The sequence below is a fragment of the Tetrao urogallus genome (assembly GCF_951394365.1).
Source record: "Tetrao urogallus genome assembly, chromosome: 5".
NCBI classification, from domain to species: domain Eukaryota; kingdom Metazoa; phylum Chordata; class Aves; order Galliformes; family Phasianidae; genus Tetrao; species Tetrao urogallus.
The window spans coordinates 15729250-15746032 of record NC_136818.1 but is presented as its reverse complement, the minus strand read 5'-3'; the positions used below and the strand labels follow the sequence as shown (position 1 = coordinate 15746032).

Here is a 16783-nt window from a genome sequence, read left to right as displayed (position 1 = left end):
CTCTTGTTTTTTCAGGCTTTCACCTGAATATGCAGCAGCAGTCACCACTTATAGTTGACGTACTGGCCTCAGCACTTGAAGAGGTAAGTTTTCTCTTGCTAAGTCATCCAAAAAGGTCCTGGGAAGCCTTTCATTGAGGGGCAGTTCTTGGCCAGAATTATTTGACATACATCTCTTGAATTAGGGAGTATGTTTGGCAGTGTGGGTAGCCATACCTAAGCTAGTTACCTTGGACAACAACAGCCCAGTGACATGAGAATAAAGTCTTAAGCGTGAGATATAAAAGCATTCTGAAGACCTCACATACTCAGCTGTCTACTACAAACACGAAACAAAATCATGCTGTGACTGTTATCTGAGCTACCTACATTCAACTTTGTGTATGCTAGATCACATTAGTTCACAGCTAGTTCACAATCATATCTGGCAACAGCAGTACAAATTTACCCGTAGCTCCTCTACTTACTCTTCACTTCTGTATTACGATTCAGTGTATTTATAGGCTAATTACTGGGCCAAATTCCTGTTAAAATAACAGCTCCATTTCAAACAGCGCTGAGGGTAGTTTTATGCATAAACAATAATAAAGTTTAATCAGATCATGCAGATCAAAATTGGAACAACGTAAATATATGACAAACAATGAATGCTGAGCTGAGGAGACCAATTCTGTACTGTCACCTGTGAAGGCAGGTATACTGTACTGTTACTGTACTTTTGAAAAATCAGTGATTGACTGAAGTATGTGGGGAAAAAAAAAAAAGGTTCAGTTTTCCAAACTAGAATATAGGCAAAGAGGAGAAGGCAATCACAGACAGTGCATGCTGCCACCTAACATAATCTTTGATTCAACAATTTGCTGTTGCTCACCCTCTGAATATACAGTGTTGTGCTGAAGTCACAGCAGTGTTTCACAGACTTCTTTCTTATTATTATACTGGGTGTGATTTTCTCTAGATTGAGTTCCATAAACATAGATTTTAATCTGCAGATGTAGCTGCTGTTTCCTACACTGCTGTCTTAATGGTAACTTCTACTCCGTATAACTGTACTATAGGTCTAAAATACTACTGAAATTCTCTCTTGAATTACATTGTAAAGCTAAATACACTGTAAAAAGTAGTACTATGTTTTATATAAAACACACTGTACCCTACTTACCAAAGACTTAATCAACATAACAAGACAGTTGTTCTGCAGTTCAGTAGGTAGAGTGGCAAAACTTCTTTCTGACAAACATTTTGCAAAATGTTTTCCTACCCATCTGTTGGAAAAAAAAAAAAAAAAAAAAAAAGTGTCTTTTTTAGGTGAGCTTGACAATAAGTGTTCTTGTGCAAGTGATTCCACTAAAGTCCTATGAGGAAAAGTGTTTAAAATGTGAACTTCTGTAAGTCAAAATAAGCCCAATCTTTCAAAATACACTAGAAAGCAGAGAAGCAAACAAACAGAACATAAATCATAATTTATTATATTTTAACTTACTTCATGCAGGCAGCATACAGGTGTTCCACTCCCAGTGAGTGAGCAATAGCCATGCATTCTAATACGGGTTGCTGTTTTCCAGGAGCAGGCTGAAGTTAAAAAGTTATCACAGTTATTGTAGAGAAACTGTATAGAGCTACAAATTCAAATGGAACTAGTGTTAGTTGCTGCAGGTTAATAAAGTAGCACTCAGCTTAATGAGCCTAACGCATGAAAATGCTCGACTCTAAGTAGTTGTTTGTTTTTAAACTGCTTTTACTGAACAGGAATAAATTTTAACTATACATCCACAAAATCTGATACGCAAGTATGTGGTATTTACATATTCCTACTACTGTTAAGAATAATTACATATACAATGGAATGTTTTACATTTTATTCCGTGTAATTTAATGTAGTTTGTGGAGTAGAATACTGCTTTTTATCGGCAGTTTCTATAAATAGGTGGGTGATAACACAGGCCTTACTGCCGTCATCAATCCTTCTGAGTTTAACAGATTCACACATAGGAACACGTTCTGCTGACTTCAGCCAAAACACAAACCACATGGCTGCTAAGTATCTCATCAATATGATCTGTAAGTAATGGAATCAAAATTCTTCCTTTAGGCTTTATAGTTGACAAAGTAGCATGAGAACTGACGTACCTTTTGGAAAAAATTGCAGTAGTCTCTCTTCAAAATGTAGATAGCTACTTCTTTCAACCCATCTAGCCCATACATATCTGCAATGCCCAACATGCGACTAAAGAGAAAGTAAGAACAATAGGAATCAAGCAATCGTTGGGATATATGCATTCTGCTTACAAGACAATTTACATACTAATTTCACCTCTTTGCTTAGTCAGAATTTCTCAGTTCCTGGCTGAGAACAGTTTATAAGAACTCGCATTTTCTCTACCTTAAGTGTAGCAAGTGAAGAAGGTACTTGTGCCAGTGGAGTTCTGGCATTTCGTAATTTTCCCAAGCACTACGTAAAATGTTAGTGATTACACAGTATCTGAAAACTGTGTCCCTTCCAAATAGTAAAAACCATAGTGCCTACAAAATTAATAGTTTCATATCATAATCAGTACCTTCACTTTATTTTCAATAATCAATTAATTATCTAAATTTAGACATTACAGGGCATATTATTTTAGGGTTTTTTTTTTTAATATTTAGTGGCAGAGTTCCAAAGCTAACAAACAAATCATTTCAGAAACTAATTCATACATTTCAGAATTTATTTCACTAAAACAGGATTATCATATAATAGCAACATGAAACTGGGTTTAAAAATTACACCAGAAAAAAATGCCAACAGTTATATTGGCATATTTAAGACTACATAGCTGTTACATCAAGTGATGGTTTCAGAATACATTCCAAATATTTGCTATTATTACTATGTTGTAAGTATTGTTCTGAAAGCTAAAAGAAATGTACAAGCAAACATATATTATTCAGCTATAGATCCTCCTGTTTTTCACTGTCTTTGCATACTATTACAAAAGCCTGGTAATAACCTGGTCCACCTTTTCCAGTAGCTGCTGAATAAATAGTATTTGTTCAACAGCTATTTTATAGGAATTTCCTCAAATATGTTTAGGTGTAATAATCATTACCCTTGACATCTTTGTCTTATTTACAAGATATTTACATCTCTGTATTTATTCTACAAGAGGAAATTTCCTTTAGACTCTTAAATGAGAAATTGTGGAACAAGCACATAACACAGTTAGAAGTAATAAAGGTTGACATATACCCAACATCAACTTCATCTGGGAAGTCCACAATAGCTCCATATATAAAATGCAAGATGACACTCATTTCTATATGGCTTAAGCTGCAAAGAAAAAACATAAAGAAGAAACCCAAACACAAATAGAGATGAAAAACAAGTATAGGTAAAACTACATTTCTTCACGTAAACAATTTTTTTATCAAAAGGGTGATACATCATCCAGCCATTCTGTGAATGGCAGGTAATGGAATTATCAGGAATCACCTGTTAATATTACATACATTTTCCAGATCACTGCAGTGTATCTATATGGATGATATTTTGGTTGAACTCATATTCAGTAGTTTTTTTTATTAGTCTTAAGCAGAATATCTACAAGTAAGATTTGACAATTATCTAAATATTATTATTTTTGCTGATAATATGCAGAAAGGATTTTTTTTTTTAAATCTTTTCTAAGTCCTTTACTAGTGGTAATAAGTCAGTTCTTAAGTAGGCATATATTTCACAATTGTTTTATAATGTTTTAAATTCATTACTTTTACAAATGTATTTTAGCTTTTCCTGCAGTAAAAATAGAGTCAGTAGTTTGATTACAACACGAGGTAGGAATGTTGTATTTCAAAATATTTAGACAAAGTCTTTACAGCTGGATTCAGATTAAGAAATCTGGAAGTCCTTCACAGAGGTGTGTGTGCAATTTTCAAAACCTGTAAGCTGTGTACATTACTGTAAGTGGAACTTGGACATGCAGACTGAGTTAAGATCCCTTACAATGTTAGACATGTTTAACCAGCAGATATTGATGACTAAAAAGAAAAGATATAAATGGTGGTAACACACTAGGAAGCACAAACTGACACACATGGCTGCACACATGGTAGCCACAAAATCATGGAACAGATTGGGTTGGAGAGGACCTTAAGGATCATCTAGTTCCAGTCCCCTGCCACAAGCAGTGTTGCTGCGCACTAGATCACCCCATCAAGGCCCCATCCAGCCTGGCCCTGAATAATTTCAGAGGTGCTTTTCTCACCCACAGCTTTTCTCAGTAACCTGTGCCTCACCACCCTCTGAGAAAAAAATTTCTTCCTAACTTCTAACCTACATCTTCCCTGTTTTAGTTTAAAACCGTTCCCCCTTGTCCTGTTATTATCTGCCCGTGTAAAAAGTTGGTCTCCCTCCTGGAAATAAGCTTTAAGTACTGGAAGGCCACAATGAGGTCTCCCTGGAGTCTTCTCCAAGCTAAACAAGTGCAGATCATCTCTCAATCTTTCTTTATAGGAACATAACTAATGTGGCAGCCCTCAGTTTGCAGATACAAAATCTGAAGTATTTGTCCTGCACTGACAGCTCAGTTATTTTCAGCTCTTACACATAATGAACAAGCACACTATCAAAACTGTACATGATATCATTAATAAACAAACAAACACTAATTAAGAAATAGGTATTTTTTGTTTTTACATCGTAAATATGCTTGTACAAACAGCTATGAAGATACACTGTTCATCCAGCTGTGATGCTTTTCATGTACTACAAATAGACTGAATACTAAAATACACTACAAAAAAAAAGTATTGGTACTCTTCTGTTGACAAAAAAGACTTCCCCTGAGCCATCTGACATGTTAAATATACATACACCATTTTCATACCTAAGTCAGAACAGTAGTCAGGAAATGTATCATTTTTGTATGAACAAAAATGTCAGGGCAGATTATCTTTCAGTGCACACCACACTTGCTATATATTTGCAGTGATTTTAAATTGCATACCTTTGCTCTCACATGGCTTGCAAAGACAACACTTACCCTTGAAGAGTGATGCGCTCTTGGGAGCTTTCAGCCCAACTTCCACTCAGCATAGCAGCAAAGTAACTAGATCTGGCACATAAAATGGCCCTGAGAGAGAACAAAATAAGCATTATTTCACTAGATACAAATACTTATTATGAGACTCTTTGATAACACTGATTTTAATCTTTGCCCTTTATGTATTAAGGTGTCATCTGCACACTGCATGCCTTATCCCTCAGTATATTTAGAATTTTAAAATATACTGAAGAATAAAACAAAAGCACTCTAAATTTCTTTGCTACAACTTCCATCTAGTATGATTGACATCCACTAAGAAGAAATCTATTGTCACAAATATTTTCCTTTTATGTAATACAAAGCTGCACATTCATTTCTTCTGTTTTATTGACCAAATAAAGTAAATTATCTTGTTCGTACAGCATCATTTTGGCAAAATGATTATATCCTGAACCTCTGCATGAAATTCTCTTTACACTACAACATGTATTTCATTTAAATGAAAAGTATAAGGTTTTTTACTCAAAATTGTCTGGCCACTTACAAGCACATCCTAGAAGTAAAAAAAACCAACTTAATAACAACATAACCCAACAATATGCCGTGTGCTTCCAGCACTATTTGTGAAGAGCTATCTGTTCTGTTTAGACTTACTACCTCATATTGCATATTCACAAGGCATAACTGGCTATAAAAGGGCTCATCCAATTTACTACTACTTCAAAGGCAATAAAGAAACCCCAGGCCAGCAGTATTTCTCCCTGTATCGGTGTTCAGAGAACAGATGAGGAAACATTTGCAACAGGAGCCTCTTATGGTGGAAGCGAAAGGGCAGAAAGCAAGAGAAGATAATAGATGAGAACTGTTTTATGATTTCAGCCTTCCAGATTTATACCAGTTATAGCACTGGCCTTTATGCATCTATCTGGATTATGGTATCAGTAGAGGCTATTCTTGTGCGTATGGGTTTTCTTTCCCCAACACTTACTAAGATTCCTGTTATTTATAAAACTCCTATTTGTCATGTACTTCCTGTGGCAGAAAAACCAAGTGTTATGTCTGGCACGAGAATACTTTTTTTTTTTTTTTTTTTTAAACAAATATTTGTTGGCTCTTAAAAGGTTTCATAGTACTTTCATTTTTGCATAGGAAGAAGTAGTAAGAAGAATGCTATTTATGCTTTCTTTTCTAGTCAGATATTCTGCAATCGCTCATAACTCTCTCTTCTTCCTCCTTTGGGAGCCTCAATATTTAAAATTAGGAACTTCTTGGGCACTCCTCCAATGGTATACTGAGCAATAACAAAAATTAAGCTTTTACAGAATGTATTACATTGCAGTTTAATATGTCCACCTGTAAATGGGTATTATATCACAGCTCTGAGCATGCTATCTTGCTATTGCAAGAAACTTCACAGCATCATAGAGATGAAATGCACTACGCCTAATTTTGTCGTTCTACTTCAGATGAATGTTAGTCATTAGCAGACTACTGACAAGTACCTACTAGCTAAACATACAGCACCGATAAAAGCGTACCTTATGAGCTATATCAATGTACCATATGAACTTGACATAAAAGTATCTGTTTTTCTGTTGTGGTTTGTGCCACAAGTCAATTACTGGTCACATTGTGTTGCTGCACAGAACTCTAATACAACAGCATCAGTGAGATATAGCTTGTCAACTCTCTTAGAGTGCTGCTCTGGTTTAAAGTCTAATGAAAGTTCATTGGACTTTGTGAGAAATTAAGGAGTACTGAGATGATTCAACTATCTTCAGTCTTAGAATTTAAAAACAAACAAATCCATTTAAATCATACCGGTACTTTCATTATGATTGTACTCAAAGTTAGCTTTCTTTTATTTATTCCTGCTGTTCATATGATGTGGTGTTAAAACAACTAACTATTGTGCCTATTTCCTTGCTTTCTCTATGATTTACTGCCACATTTTTTAAATGCTGGTTAGACTAGATCCATTGCTTTGGGCAGTGGATGGCCTAAATTAAAGAATTTCAGATGATGGAATACTTCTGTACAATAAAATATTTTTTTGCAATAAAGTACTCATTTCTCAAAAGTTGCCACTCTGAGAACATGCCTTACAGCGTAGACCAGAGTTAAAAAACATGCCTACAACAGTCCATTCTGGAAATCTAGTATATATCCTAATTCTCTTATAACAAACAAACCAAATGGAAAACCTCAAACAAGCGAACAACCCACCACCACTATGATGCATCTCCTGTAAAAATATTTCCAGTGTCAGTAATATAACACCAGTTATATTACCAGTACACCAGTTCTGTGTTGAGAAAATACTGAAAGTAGTGGAGGTTTTTGAGCATCTCCCCATTATTTACTTGTACATAAAGCAAGCAAAACACAGGCTCTTCAATTTTCTACTCCAGATGCAAACACTGCATGCAAACAGACTGATCAAATGTACAAGATAAGAATAGTACTGCCCCTTTAATTTACTTTCCCAACCTACAGAAGGCAAGTGGGCCAAAGTTCTTAAATGGTCTTGGACTTTTGATCTAGTAAAGGCCACTGACTTCCTGAATGTAGATTAGCAGTCTGTACATAGGCATGACTGATGTAATCAACATGAAATCAAATTTTATATGCACAGATTCTGAAGAGTAGAAAAAAGAACTCAGTTGTTTTGTTTTGTTTTAATCTGTATGGTAATTTTATTCAGTAGCAATAGCTGACTAGTTTATTCATAGATTTTTCTTTTCCTATAGAGAACACAGGTTGGTTTTGAAAAGTCAAAACAAAGAAAACTTACACAGTATTTATACATGAGGCTATAGTCATTATATGGGTTTACAATGGTAAACTTAGAAGAAACTCATCATTTATATACCTGTGAGCTTGAAAATCTTTGCCTTCTATGCAAATATTTATATCTGGACAGCAGCGTTTCTTGTACAGCCTCAATAAGTCATCTCCTAATGCAGATGCTGTTTCTAGCTTGTAATTACCTGCAGGTGGAGAAAAGTAGCCATTTTCACTTTGTCTGGTGTACACTGGAGTATTTTCAGGATACAATTTGAAATATTTGAAAGAAAAAAAAATTCAGATGTCAGATTCTAACACTGCATACTCAAAGTAGAATTCTCCTTGAAAGGTTTTTCAGAGCCAGCAGTAGGACGTGCATTTTATTTGGCATCATGAGCAGAGGTACTGAAAAATGACCAGTGCTTCTGGTTATGTATCTATGCAAGAAGAGTGCTACAGTGACTCTTTTGTAAGATCACGTAGCCAGTTCATTTCTTTTACAAAGCTCTGGTACCTCAGTACTCAAGAGAAGCAGACTTTCAAGAAGTTCATGGTTACGTAGAGCTACTTGCTTTTGTCTGAACAGATGGGTTGCTTGACCCTACCCCACTGACACAGCTGTAGCAGCAACCACCTCCAGCATGGATGCAGTTACAACTGCAGTAGGGAAAGCTCTGAGAGATTCCAAAGCCCTCATAAAATAAGACACGTGGAACTAGTAGGATCACAAAAAAAAGAAAAGGCAGGGGGCTTGGGGGAGAGATGTTGTGTGCTCAGGACTGAAGTTTGCTGCACTACAGAGAAAAAGCAGGATATAGTGATGATGTACATGAGTAGTGCTTAGCACATTCTAACAGATTTCCACTACAGACTGGTAGGGAACTGTTCCTGCCAAATTTCTCCAGCAGTTCATTTTTTCAGGGTATGTGAAAATGAGGTAGACCATAGCAAAGAATATCCAAGTAGGTTGTGTTACAACAAAAACTTTAATCTTTTCCCTCATTTTTACATATGTAAATACATATGTATTGGATAATTAATTAAAAGGAAAAAAAAAAAAACCCAAAACACAAACACAACAAAACCAAGGAGAATATAGTAGCAAACCTACCTGCCATGGCTTTGTTACTTTTTGCATCAATGACTTCAGGAATTTCCCCTTCACTGCTAGGTGAAGAAGCAGTTTCTTTCTGAACAGCTCTGCTTAGAGCATTCTGATCAGCTGCTGCACTTCTGTCATCTCCAAGACAACTTACATCTGTTGCAGTGTTCTGAAGAGCAGCACTGTTGTTTTCTTGTATTAATTTGGACTCCAGAACTTTTTTCATCATAGCCAGTTCCTCAGATTCTTGAAGATTTTTATCAGATGAATATACAAGCCTATAAAAGATGATACTGAATTTCATTCCTGCAATTTTTTAATTTACCAACCAAAAAAAAAAAAATCTAGAATGTCATTTTTTGCTTAACAAAATTCATGAACAGAAAGGAAAAAAAGGCTGGGCTGTAGAGCAGTTAACAAGAAAACTTTGTAAAACTCTGAAAACAAATGCATTTCTTTAACACTCCCCTCCCAAAAAAAGAACCAAAGTAACGTTACTAATAAAATTGTACCGGTAAATTACGAGGAACAAAGGCATTTTTCCCTACTCTTCGTAACTCATATGCCATCATCATGTGCTGTCAAAAGTAGAAGTGCATTAGTAATGATAGATCAGAGGTTTATAAATCTTAGTATGACCAAGAAAAGACATTATCTTTTAAATCAAATTTTAAAAAAACAAACAAACAAACAAACAAAAAAAAACCTACTAACATCAAGAACCTAAGAAGCATGTGAAACTTTACAGAGAAAAAAAAAATAATTTCAAAAGGAATTCTTGAAAGCATGAAAGTTTTCAGTTAAAATTAGTCTAAAGTTTTCATTTTTCTCCTTTAGTAATTCCAGCTTCCCGCTTTCCCATCTGTTTCACCAACTTATTTTTGGCTTAAGATCTGGAAAGGCTAACAAAGCCTGCAGTCTGTGACTGCAGAGCTCTCGTGTTTAAAGAAAGATGCTGCTCTTCAGCAACTTAATAGAGCCTTAAATAGTCAATGCGAACAGATAAGATGTTTCATCTGCAGTTTCATACCACATAGATGAAGTTAACAAAGTTTAACAGAAGAGCTACAGTTGCCTAGGATTCCAGGGATAGATACTTGCAGATCTGCAGTTAATAAGTCATTCCATGGTGAAGAGGATTTATTGTTAACGCTGTGAAAGCAGTAATTGGAATATGCTACTCCAACACTGTGCTGTTAAAGGGGCAGAGAAAAGATATAAAGAAATCACCTTCCTGTATTCAAAAGACTTGAGTCCTCATTCTTAACTCTCAACATGTTGAGTTAATGTTTCAGCACAAACTTATGTACTCACCATTCTGTTGCCACTGCATATTCAGCATGTAAAGACAGTACAACTTGATTGAGGGAGAACTGGTTCTAACAGATGTACTGCTTTGTCATAAAAATAATTGTTTTAATATTCTTGCTCTCCTTCTGCCAGTAACTGAAAAACATACCCATAGACAATCTGCTAAACTAGGCAAAAGGGAATCCTTAGAGTATTTTCAGATAATTCACATAGGAAACCTCGGGAATATGGTTCTATTACCAGTAAGTTTAAGTCAATAAAAATGGCACCAGTTGCTGCAACTAGGAAACCTACAAATAAAACAAGTAAACAGACATGATGTTAAGTCAGAACCAAACAACTGGTTTCTGGATCTGAGAAGTTACTCTATGCTCTATTTATTTTGTCCTTTGAGTTAGGAAGCATGTCTCCTTACTGCAAACCACAGCCACTGTCCACAAGACGGACAAAAATCCCAAAGAGACATGGTCCAAACCACTAAGAGCCATGGGAAGAACACAATTAAGCAAAAAGGTGGAAAAAGACTTGATTTAAAACAAACAATCCGTATTTAAAATTATGCAGAACTCATTTTTGTTATTTCCAAGAATACCTAAAGTCACCGTTAGCACCAAGCTTTTCTGAAACCTATTAGGACAGCCACTCTTACTGTCCCAAAGCAGCTACAAACCTGCATGAAAGAACACTGGATTTAAATATTAACCAAATCTAAAACCATATTCTCAGCTACTTAGGAAGCAGCCTTTTAAATCCTGCCTACAACAGATTCTGCTTTCTCTGAGAGAGTTCTTCACTGAAAGCCCTTCTGGAGAAAACAGCTACCAGCCTCCCTCTCCTTAAACCAAGTTATTTTTATATACACACATACACCTATGTATATGTTTATATGTATGTAAATATATATACAGATACATAAATAGTTCTACAAACATGTATACACACACGCATACTTATATGTACACATACATAAGTGTCACTAGGTAAGCACTTTTGAGTTTTTAAATGCTTAGTGTTTAAGCAGAAAAGATCTGGTACATGTCATTGTAGATATATTATACATATGTCCAGACTCTTAGAACATCTGTAAAGATTACAGAACAATGGTAGGAGAGAGGGTTGTTTTTCTATTTTGATCTTTTTTTTTCCCCTCCTAAGTTCAGTTAGCAATGCAGAACAGATATTAATGCTAAAATCCATCAGAAAACTCTCCATCATAAATACCACAGTAAGCATGAAGCACCGGAGCCTGACCTGTATGAAATGGGTTAAGTCTACTTTTTGGCAGCACATCATCGGTTAAATGTAATGTTAACTTTATAAAAGAAGGACAAGTGTAGATGCCAAACTGGGGTACTTGGTATTGTGAGGGATAATACAATCAGCAGACACAGACACAAATTATGTTTCTCTTTTTATTTACAACTTGTACACAACTGTGTGTTGTTTTCAATAGGAACTTTGTATAACGTGCTAGAACTTCAAGCAGTAACTAGTTTCACCTCAAATATCCTCTGCAGATATCTAAAATACTGTATCAAACAGTTTTACTCAAACAGTAGACCTATGTATTATCACAATGAAATGCCAAAATAATCATGATCTATTAACTTTTGCTGTGATCAAATAACAGTGAATGTAGAAAACACATCAACAATTTCCCACCCATAGTTTTTACAAAGACTTCAGTGAACATAACTGCAGCAACTAGTTTTGTGCACTGCACTTAACAGTGGGAGACTTGCTAAGATATTTCAGGAGTACATCTATAGCAGCGAATCCTTGTTAACGCAGGTTAGGCATATCACATGTGCAACCTCAGTTTACCTCTTAAGATTCTTCCATTTCCCTTTAGATTTCCTAGAAGAATTATCTGCTTGATAGTGCTTAGCTTTTTGTAGCTGAGATGGTAATTTTAAATTAATTGATTTATCGTGACCAGTATTTCTGTAAATTTCTTCTCATTAGATGCGACATCAGCTGCCTCACTGCTGCCAGATTCAATTTTACAATTCCATGTGAAAGCTAATTATGTCAGCAGAACAATCTGTCCTTTTAAGCAATCGATGTCCAAGTGAAAGGTTTTTGCCTATTTCTTATGAATTACATTTTACTTCTGTGTAAAATACACAGGATACACAAATTCATGGCATAAAATCTACAAAACACATGTAGTATCTGACCTATTTCCCTCCATTCCACGTTCCCTGCTTAGCAAACTCTGAATATTCTCACTGACTAGCCAAGCTCATGTGCTGTAGTAACAAACTCAGATCACAGAACATGGTTACATAGACAAATGTCTTTAGAAGACGAGTCAGAGGAGCAAAATCCTTAATCCCTTAATTTGGGTGAAAAACACTTCGGTTTACAAGCATTTGTTCCCAATTTTCTCAACATTTACTGATCACCGAAGTTGAGACTTCATGGAACATTTTAACTTCCACAATTCAAAATTTAGCTGCTTGATCAAGTTAAAGGTAGTTGCATAAGCTTTCTCACATTCCCCATATTTAGAGGACAGTATTTGTTAATTTCATTTGTTTTGGGAAAGGTGATATTTTTTCCAGCTGTTTCTCAAAGCATGATATAAATACAATCAATTAATTTGTACTTTTAACATGTTTCAGCACAGTTATCAGGATTTTCAGGATTTCATGTTATTTACTAAGTATCATTTTCTCATTTAGAAACTCTGATAGTTCAGTTTGTGTAAAAAACCATAGAATCACAGGATGGCTTGGGTTGGAATGGACCTTATAGGCTAAGCAAACTCAATTTATTTTGCTTTTGCCAAATATCATCTGGTTCCAACCTCCTGCCATGGGCAGGGACACTTCCCACTAGATCAGTTTGCCCAGCCTCCATTCCTGGAGGAGTTCGAGACCAGGCTGGATGGGGCCATCCAAGAAAGAATTTTCCTCACACCTTAATGATACACAGCAACAAAATTCACTTAACATCTTTTATTACAAACAGTCCTTCCTTACTGGAGGAACCAGTCAAATTCCATAGAATCCATACAGAAATTCATATACTTTCTGTCCCCTCATGGGAAAAAGGGTAAAAAGCAGCTTACCTCTCAGAGGGTAAGACATTAATGATCTAATTACCTGCAACAAATTGTTGTCCTTCCGGAATGCTGAGTTTCTCACTTCTCGAGGCAGACTGCAGAACCCTGCGTGAGCAGTAATCTCCTGACACTGACATGCTTGCAACTGTTGACCATTTCTGGTTGTGTTTTTAAGTGTTAATGTATAGGGTGATCAGCATCTGCAATATGGATGCTGCACTTCTTTGTGACCAGTAGTTTCTTCCTGGTGTCCTGAGACATTGAAGTATAAAAGGGAAAACAAAGCAGCGCTCACCTATTTCACACTGAGGCTTTGCTGGTATAAGCAAAAGTATGGTCACACTGACCAGCATAAAGCTCACCATGTCCTCCAACCTGCTCAAAAACAGAAGTTTGGCTGTGGGAGCTGCATAGGCTCCAGTCCGCAAGTAACATGTGGCCTGTGTCCCTCTTGCACAAGAAGGGCAGAGGCCCAAAGGAAGTCTCACCGAGATGAAAGCCAAATATAGCTTATGAGAAAAAGAAATCCTAAATCCCCAAGGAAAGCTAAAAGACAAGCTAAATGCAAACAGGAAAAGGGAACGAAATTTTTTGTAGCTTTGATGAAGGCTTCAGTATTATATTAGCATTCTGCTTCTCTTCTACTGAGGTACAGTATTTATAACCAGAAAATCTAGAACTTTTATTGAAAATAATTTTCTCTCAGGAGCTCAATTGCAGCACCAGGTCTTTGGTAAGGTCTAGGATGCAACTCCTCACAGTGATTCATGTGCTCCAAGAACTAGGATACATTCCTCTCAACAAACTGTAACTCAAAGCACAACTTCGGGTATGCTAAGATCCAAGTCATTTTGTCTTAGCTGTACGAATCACAGATACTAGCAGAAGTCACCAGTCCAACAGTGAAGCTAAGCTCTTCTCAACCAGAGCTACTTCCTTTCCTTGGTCCAAAGCCTTTCACTGTCACTAAACTTCAGTGCATTCTGTGGCACTTGGTTCTGCAGAACTTACTAGGTGACTCAATTCAAATGCTCAAGTATCAAACAGCATTGAAGATTGTTGTTTTTTTCTCAAATTAATCCTGCAAAAATGCAACTTTGTACACTGTTCAGAGCACGTGTGGAAGTTCACCTAAGAATTGAAAAGAGCTTGACGACTCTTTTCAAAAATAAGAGTTCTTAAGAATGGAAAAAGGTTTTATTTAGATGAGCTGATTTGATCTTTTTCACGATTAAGACCGTACTTCTTGGAGAGCCTGCAGGACTCCAGAGGTCATTATTTGCCCTGCTACATACAGACCAAAGCAAAATAAAATATTTATGAGCTCTAGGCATGTTAAATGCATCCCATTAGGACAGTAAAGTTATACTATAGCAGTTTATAAATAATTAAGATAATTATTCCCAATAACTTCCCAATTAGCACCTTAAAATAATTTGGAGTTTTTTTCATCTACAGTATCATGTTTCTGCATGAAAGTCTTTTGCACTGTCACGTATATGAAAGGTAAAGTAATGAAAGTGCACTAATGTATGTAAGACAAAAATGAGACAAAAACTGCATTCTGTTTCTCACTGTTTCACTGATGCTTGGTTGAGACCTATAGAAAACTGACCAACATCAGTTATCAGCCTGCTCAGCTACACTGATTACATGGCTTTAGATATCAATCTCAATAGAAAAAACATCATTTCATACTTAAAAGTTTTGTACCCAGAATAAATATTTCAGTCATATGCTGCCTTATTTACAAGTTTATGAAAAGAATGGGTGAAACGAACAACAAAAGGCCAGCCTATATTATTTTTAGGCATTTAACTCCAGAATAGCAACACCTTCTCGTTTCTCTCAACCCCTCAAGAGCCTAAAAGTGCATTTTTTTTTCTAGGCACGTTTGGAATTCTTTGGGAAGTGTGACAGTGCCTGCTGCTCTGCTCCCATGCACACCCATGTCGCCAGTCAGCACTACTGCTAAGGAGGTAGGTGCATCACTGTGACTTTGTCAGGGTAAAGCAAGTACTGCTTGGCTCTTGGGAAGGAGGGGAGGTACTATGGGTCAGGGAGGACTGTGAGGCCTGGTAGTGACACCAGTCAGCAACCCTCGTGTACTAGCCTAAAGCTTGGAGTGGATAAGTGCGATGACACGGAGCTGCTAGCAGCTGGTGATGGGAAGGCAGCTGGGCCCTTGCAGTAGTCCCTGAGCAGCTGCCAGACCACCCACACCTCACCCAGCACTCCAGGGAACTGTGCTGCTCAGCCCCAGCCATAACTGCTTTGGGGATGGCCATGCAGTTCCTGACCTGGTGCATCACTCACGAAGTCCTCCTGGCTCCCCTAGTCAGCACTGACCATTTTTCAGCATACCACTGGCACATTCTTCCTTCGTTGCTTTTGATAGTTAGCCTTACTATTAGCATAGTGATAGCCAAAAACAATTTTAAAGGATACATTCAGCACTTTCGCTGCTTCCTTTCTGTTTCGACTGCACAAACATCTACATTCCATACCAATACACCGAGCAGCACGTAGCTGTGTGCCGTCAGAGGAGGGACAGTGCAGTGGGAAATAAGCAAGGTGCAGCAAACTCTTCTGCAAGGCGGGAAGGCTGTGGAAGAACCGCTTAGAAAGGGAAAGCTCCGCAACAGGTGTTAGTGCCGGGAAGTGCCGGGCGAGGGCCCGGGAGCTCCTCCAGCCCACTGCCCGCCCGCCGCAGCCGCGCACTCACCGCAGGAAGCGCCGGAGCTCGGCGGGCCCCGGTCCGTGCAGTCGCAGTGCCTCGCGGGGCGGCCGCCCCCCGCCCAGGCCGCCGAACAGCCGCGGCGCCCGCGCCAGGAGCACCGCTCGGTGAGCCCGCAGCGCCGCGTCGCCCACGCGGATCGTCACGTCGGTGTGCGTCCCCTCCGCCAGCAACCTGCGGGAGCGCAGCGGCACCGTTACCCCGTACCGCCGCCACCGCCGGCCCGCCCCGGCCCGCCCGCACCTACCTGCTCAGGTCCTGCCGCAGCTGCTCGGCCAGCGCCTCTTTCAGCCGCTGCCGCTCCGCCGTCCCCGGGCTGGGGCCCTTTGGCGCAGCTCCGCTACCGCAGCGCGCCATGTGCCGGCAGTCACAGCGCCCCGCGCTACGACGCCGAAGCGCGGCCCGCTGGTCCTAAGGCAGAAAGAACAGCACCTTTCCCGCCACTGGGACCAAGGCACCGTCGCACCATAAGATGCGGCTGCCCCTCTGCGCGGCTCGGGCCGCGGCCGGCGCCCGCCTCCGCCAATGAGGGCTCGCGGTGCGGCGCCCGGCCCCGCCCTTCCCCGCGGCGCCTCGAGCGTCCTCCCGCGGGCGGGGCGGGGAAGGGGGCGGGGCCTTCCGGCCTGACCCCACCCTCCGCGGAGGGGCGTGGCGGGAGCGCAGTCCCGGCGCTGTGCCCCGGCCGCTCGCCGCCGCCTGGCGGAGCCTCCCGCAAAGCGCTGCGCGCAAGGGCGCAGCCAGCCGGGGGAACGT

General features: G+C 38.8%; 1 protein-coding gene across 1 annotated transcript in view; it reads right to left on the bottom strand.

Moving 5' to 3' along the window:
* Nucleotides 1–16387, bottom strand: part of BTBD8 (BTB domain containing 8) — a gene marked incomplete at both ends in the record, with an annotated part of 31056 nt that extends 14669 nt beyond the window's left edge. The window contains 9 exons of the mRNA XM_079536107.1: nt 1162–1264; nt 1483–1571; nt 2130–2226; nt 3229–3309; nt 5021–5110; nt 7896–8013; nt 8922–9190; nt 16019–16204; nt 16278–16387. Of these exons, the coding sequence (XP_079392233.1) occupies nt 1162–1264; nt 1483–1571; nt 2130–2226; nt 3229–3309; nt 5021–5110; nt 7896–8013; nt 8922–9190; nt 16019–16204; nt 16278–16387 (1143 nt within the window). The remainder of the gene's footprint in view (nt 1–1161; nt 1265–1482; nt 1572–2129; nt 2227–3228; nt 3310–5020; nt 5111–7895; nt 8014–8921; nt 9191–16018; nt 16205–16277) is intronic.
* Nucleotides 16388–16783: the final 396 nt, after the last annotated feature.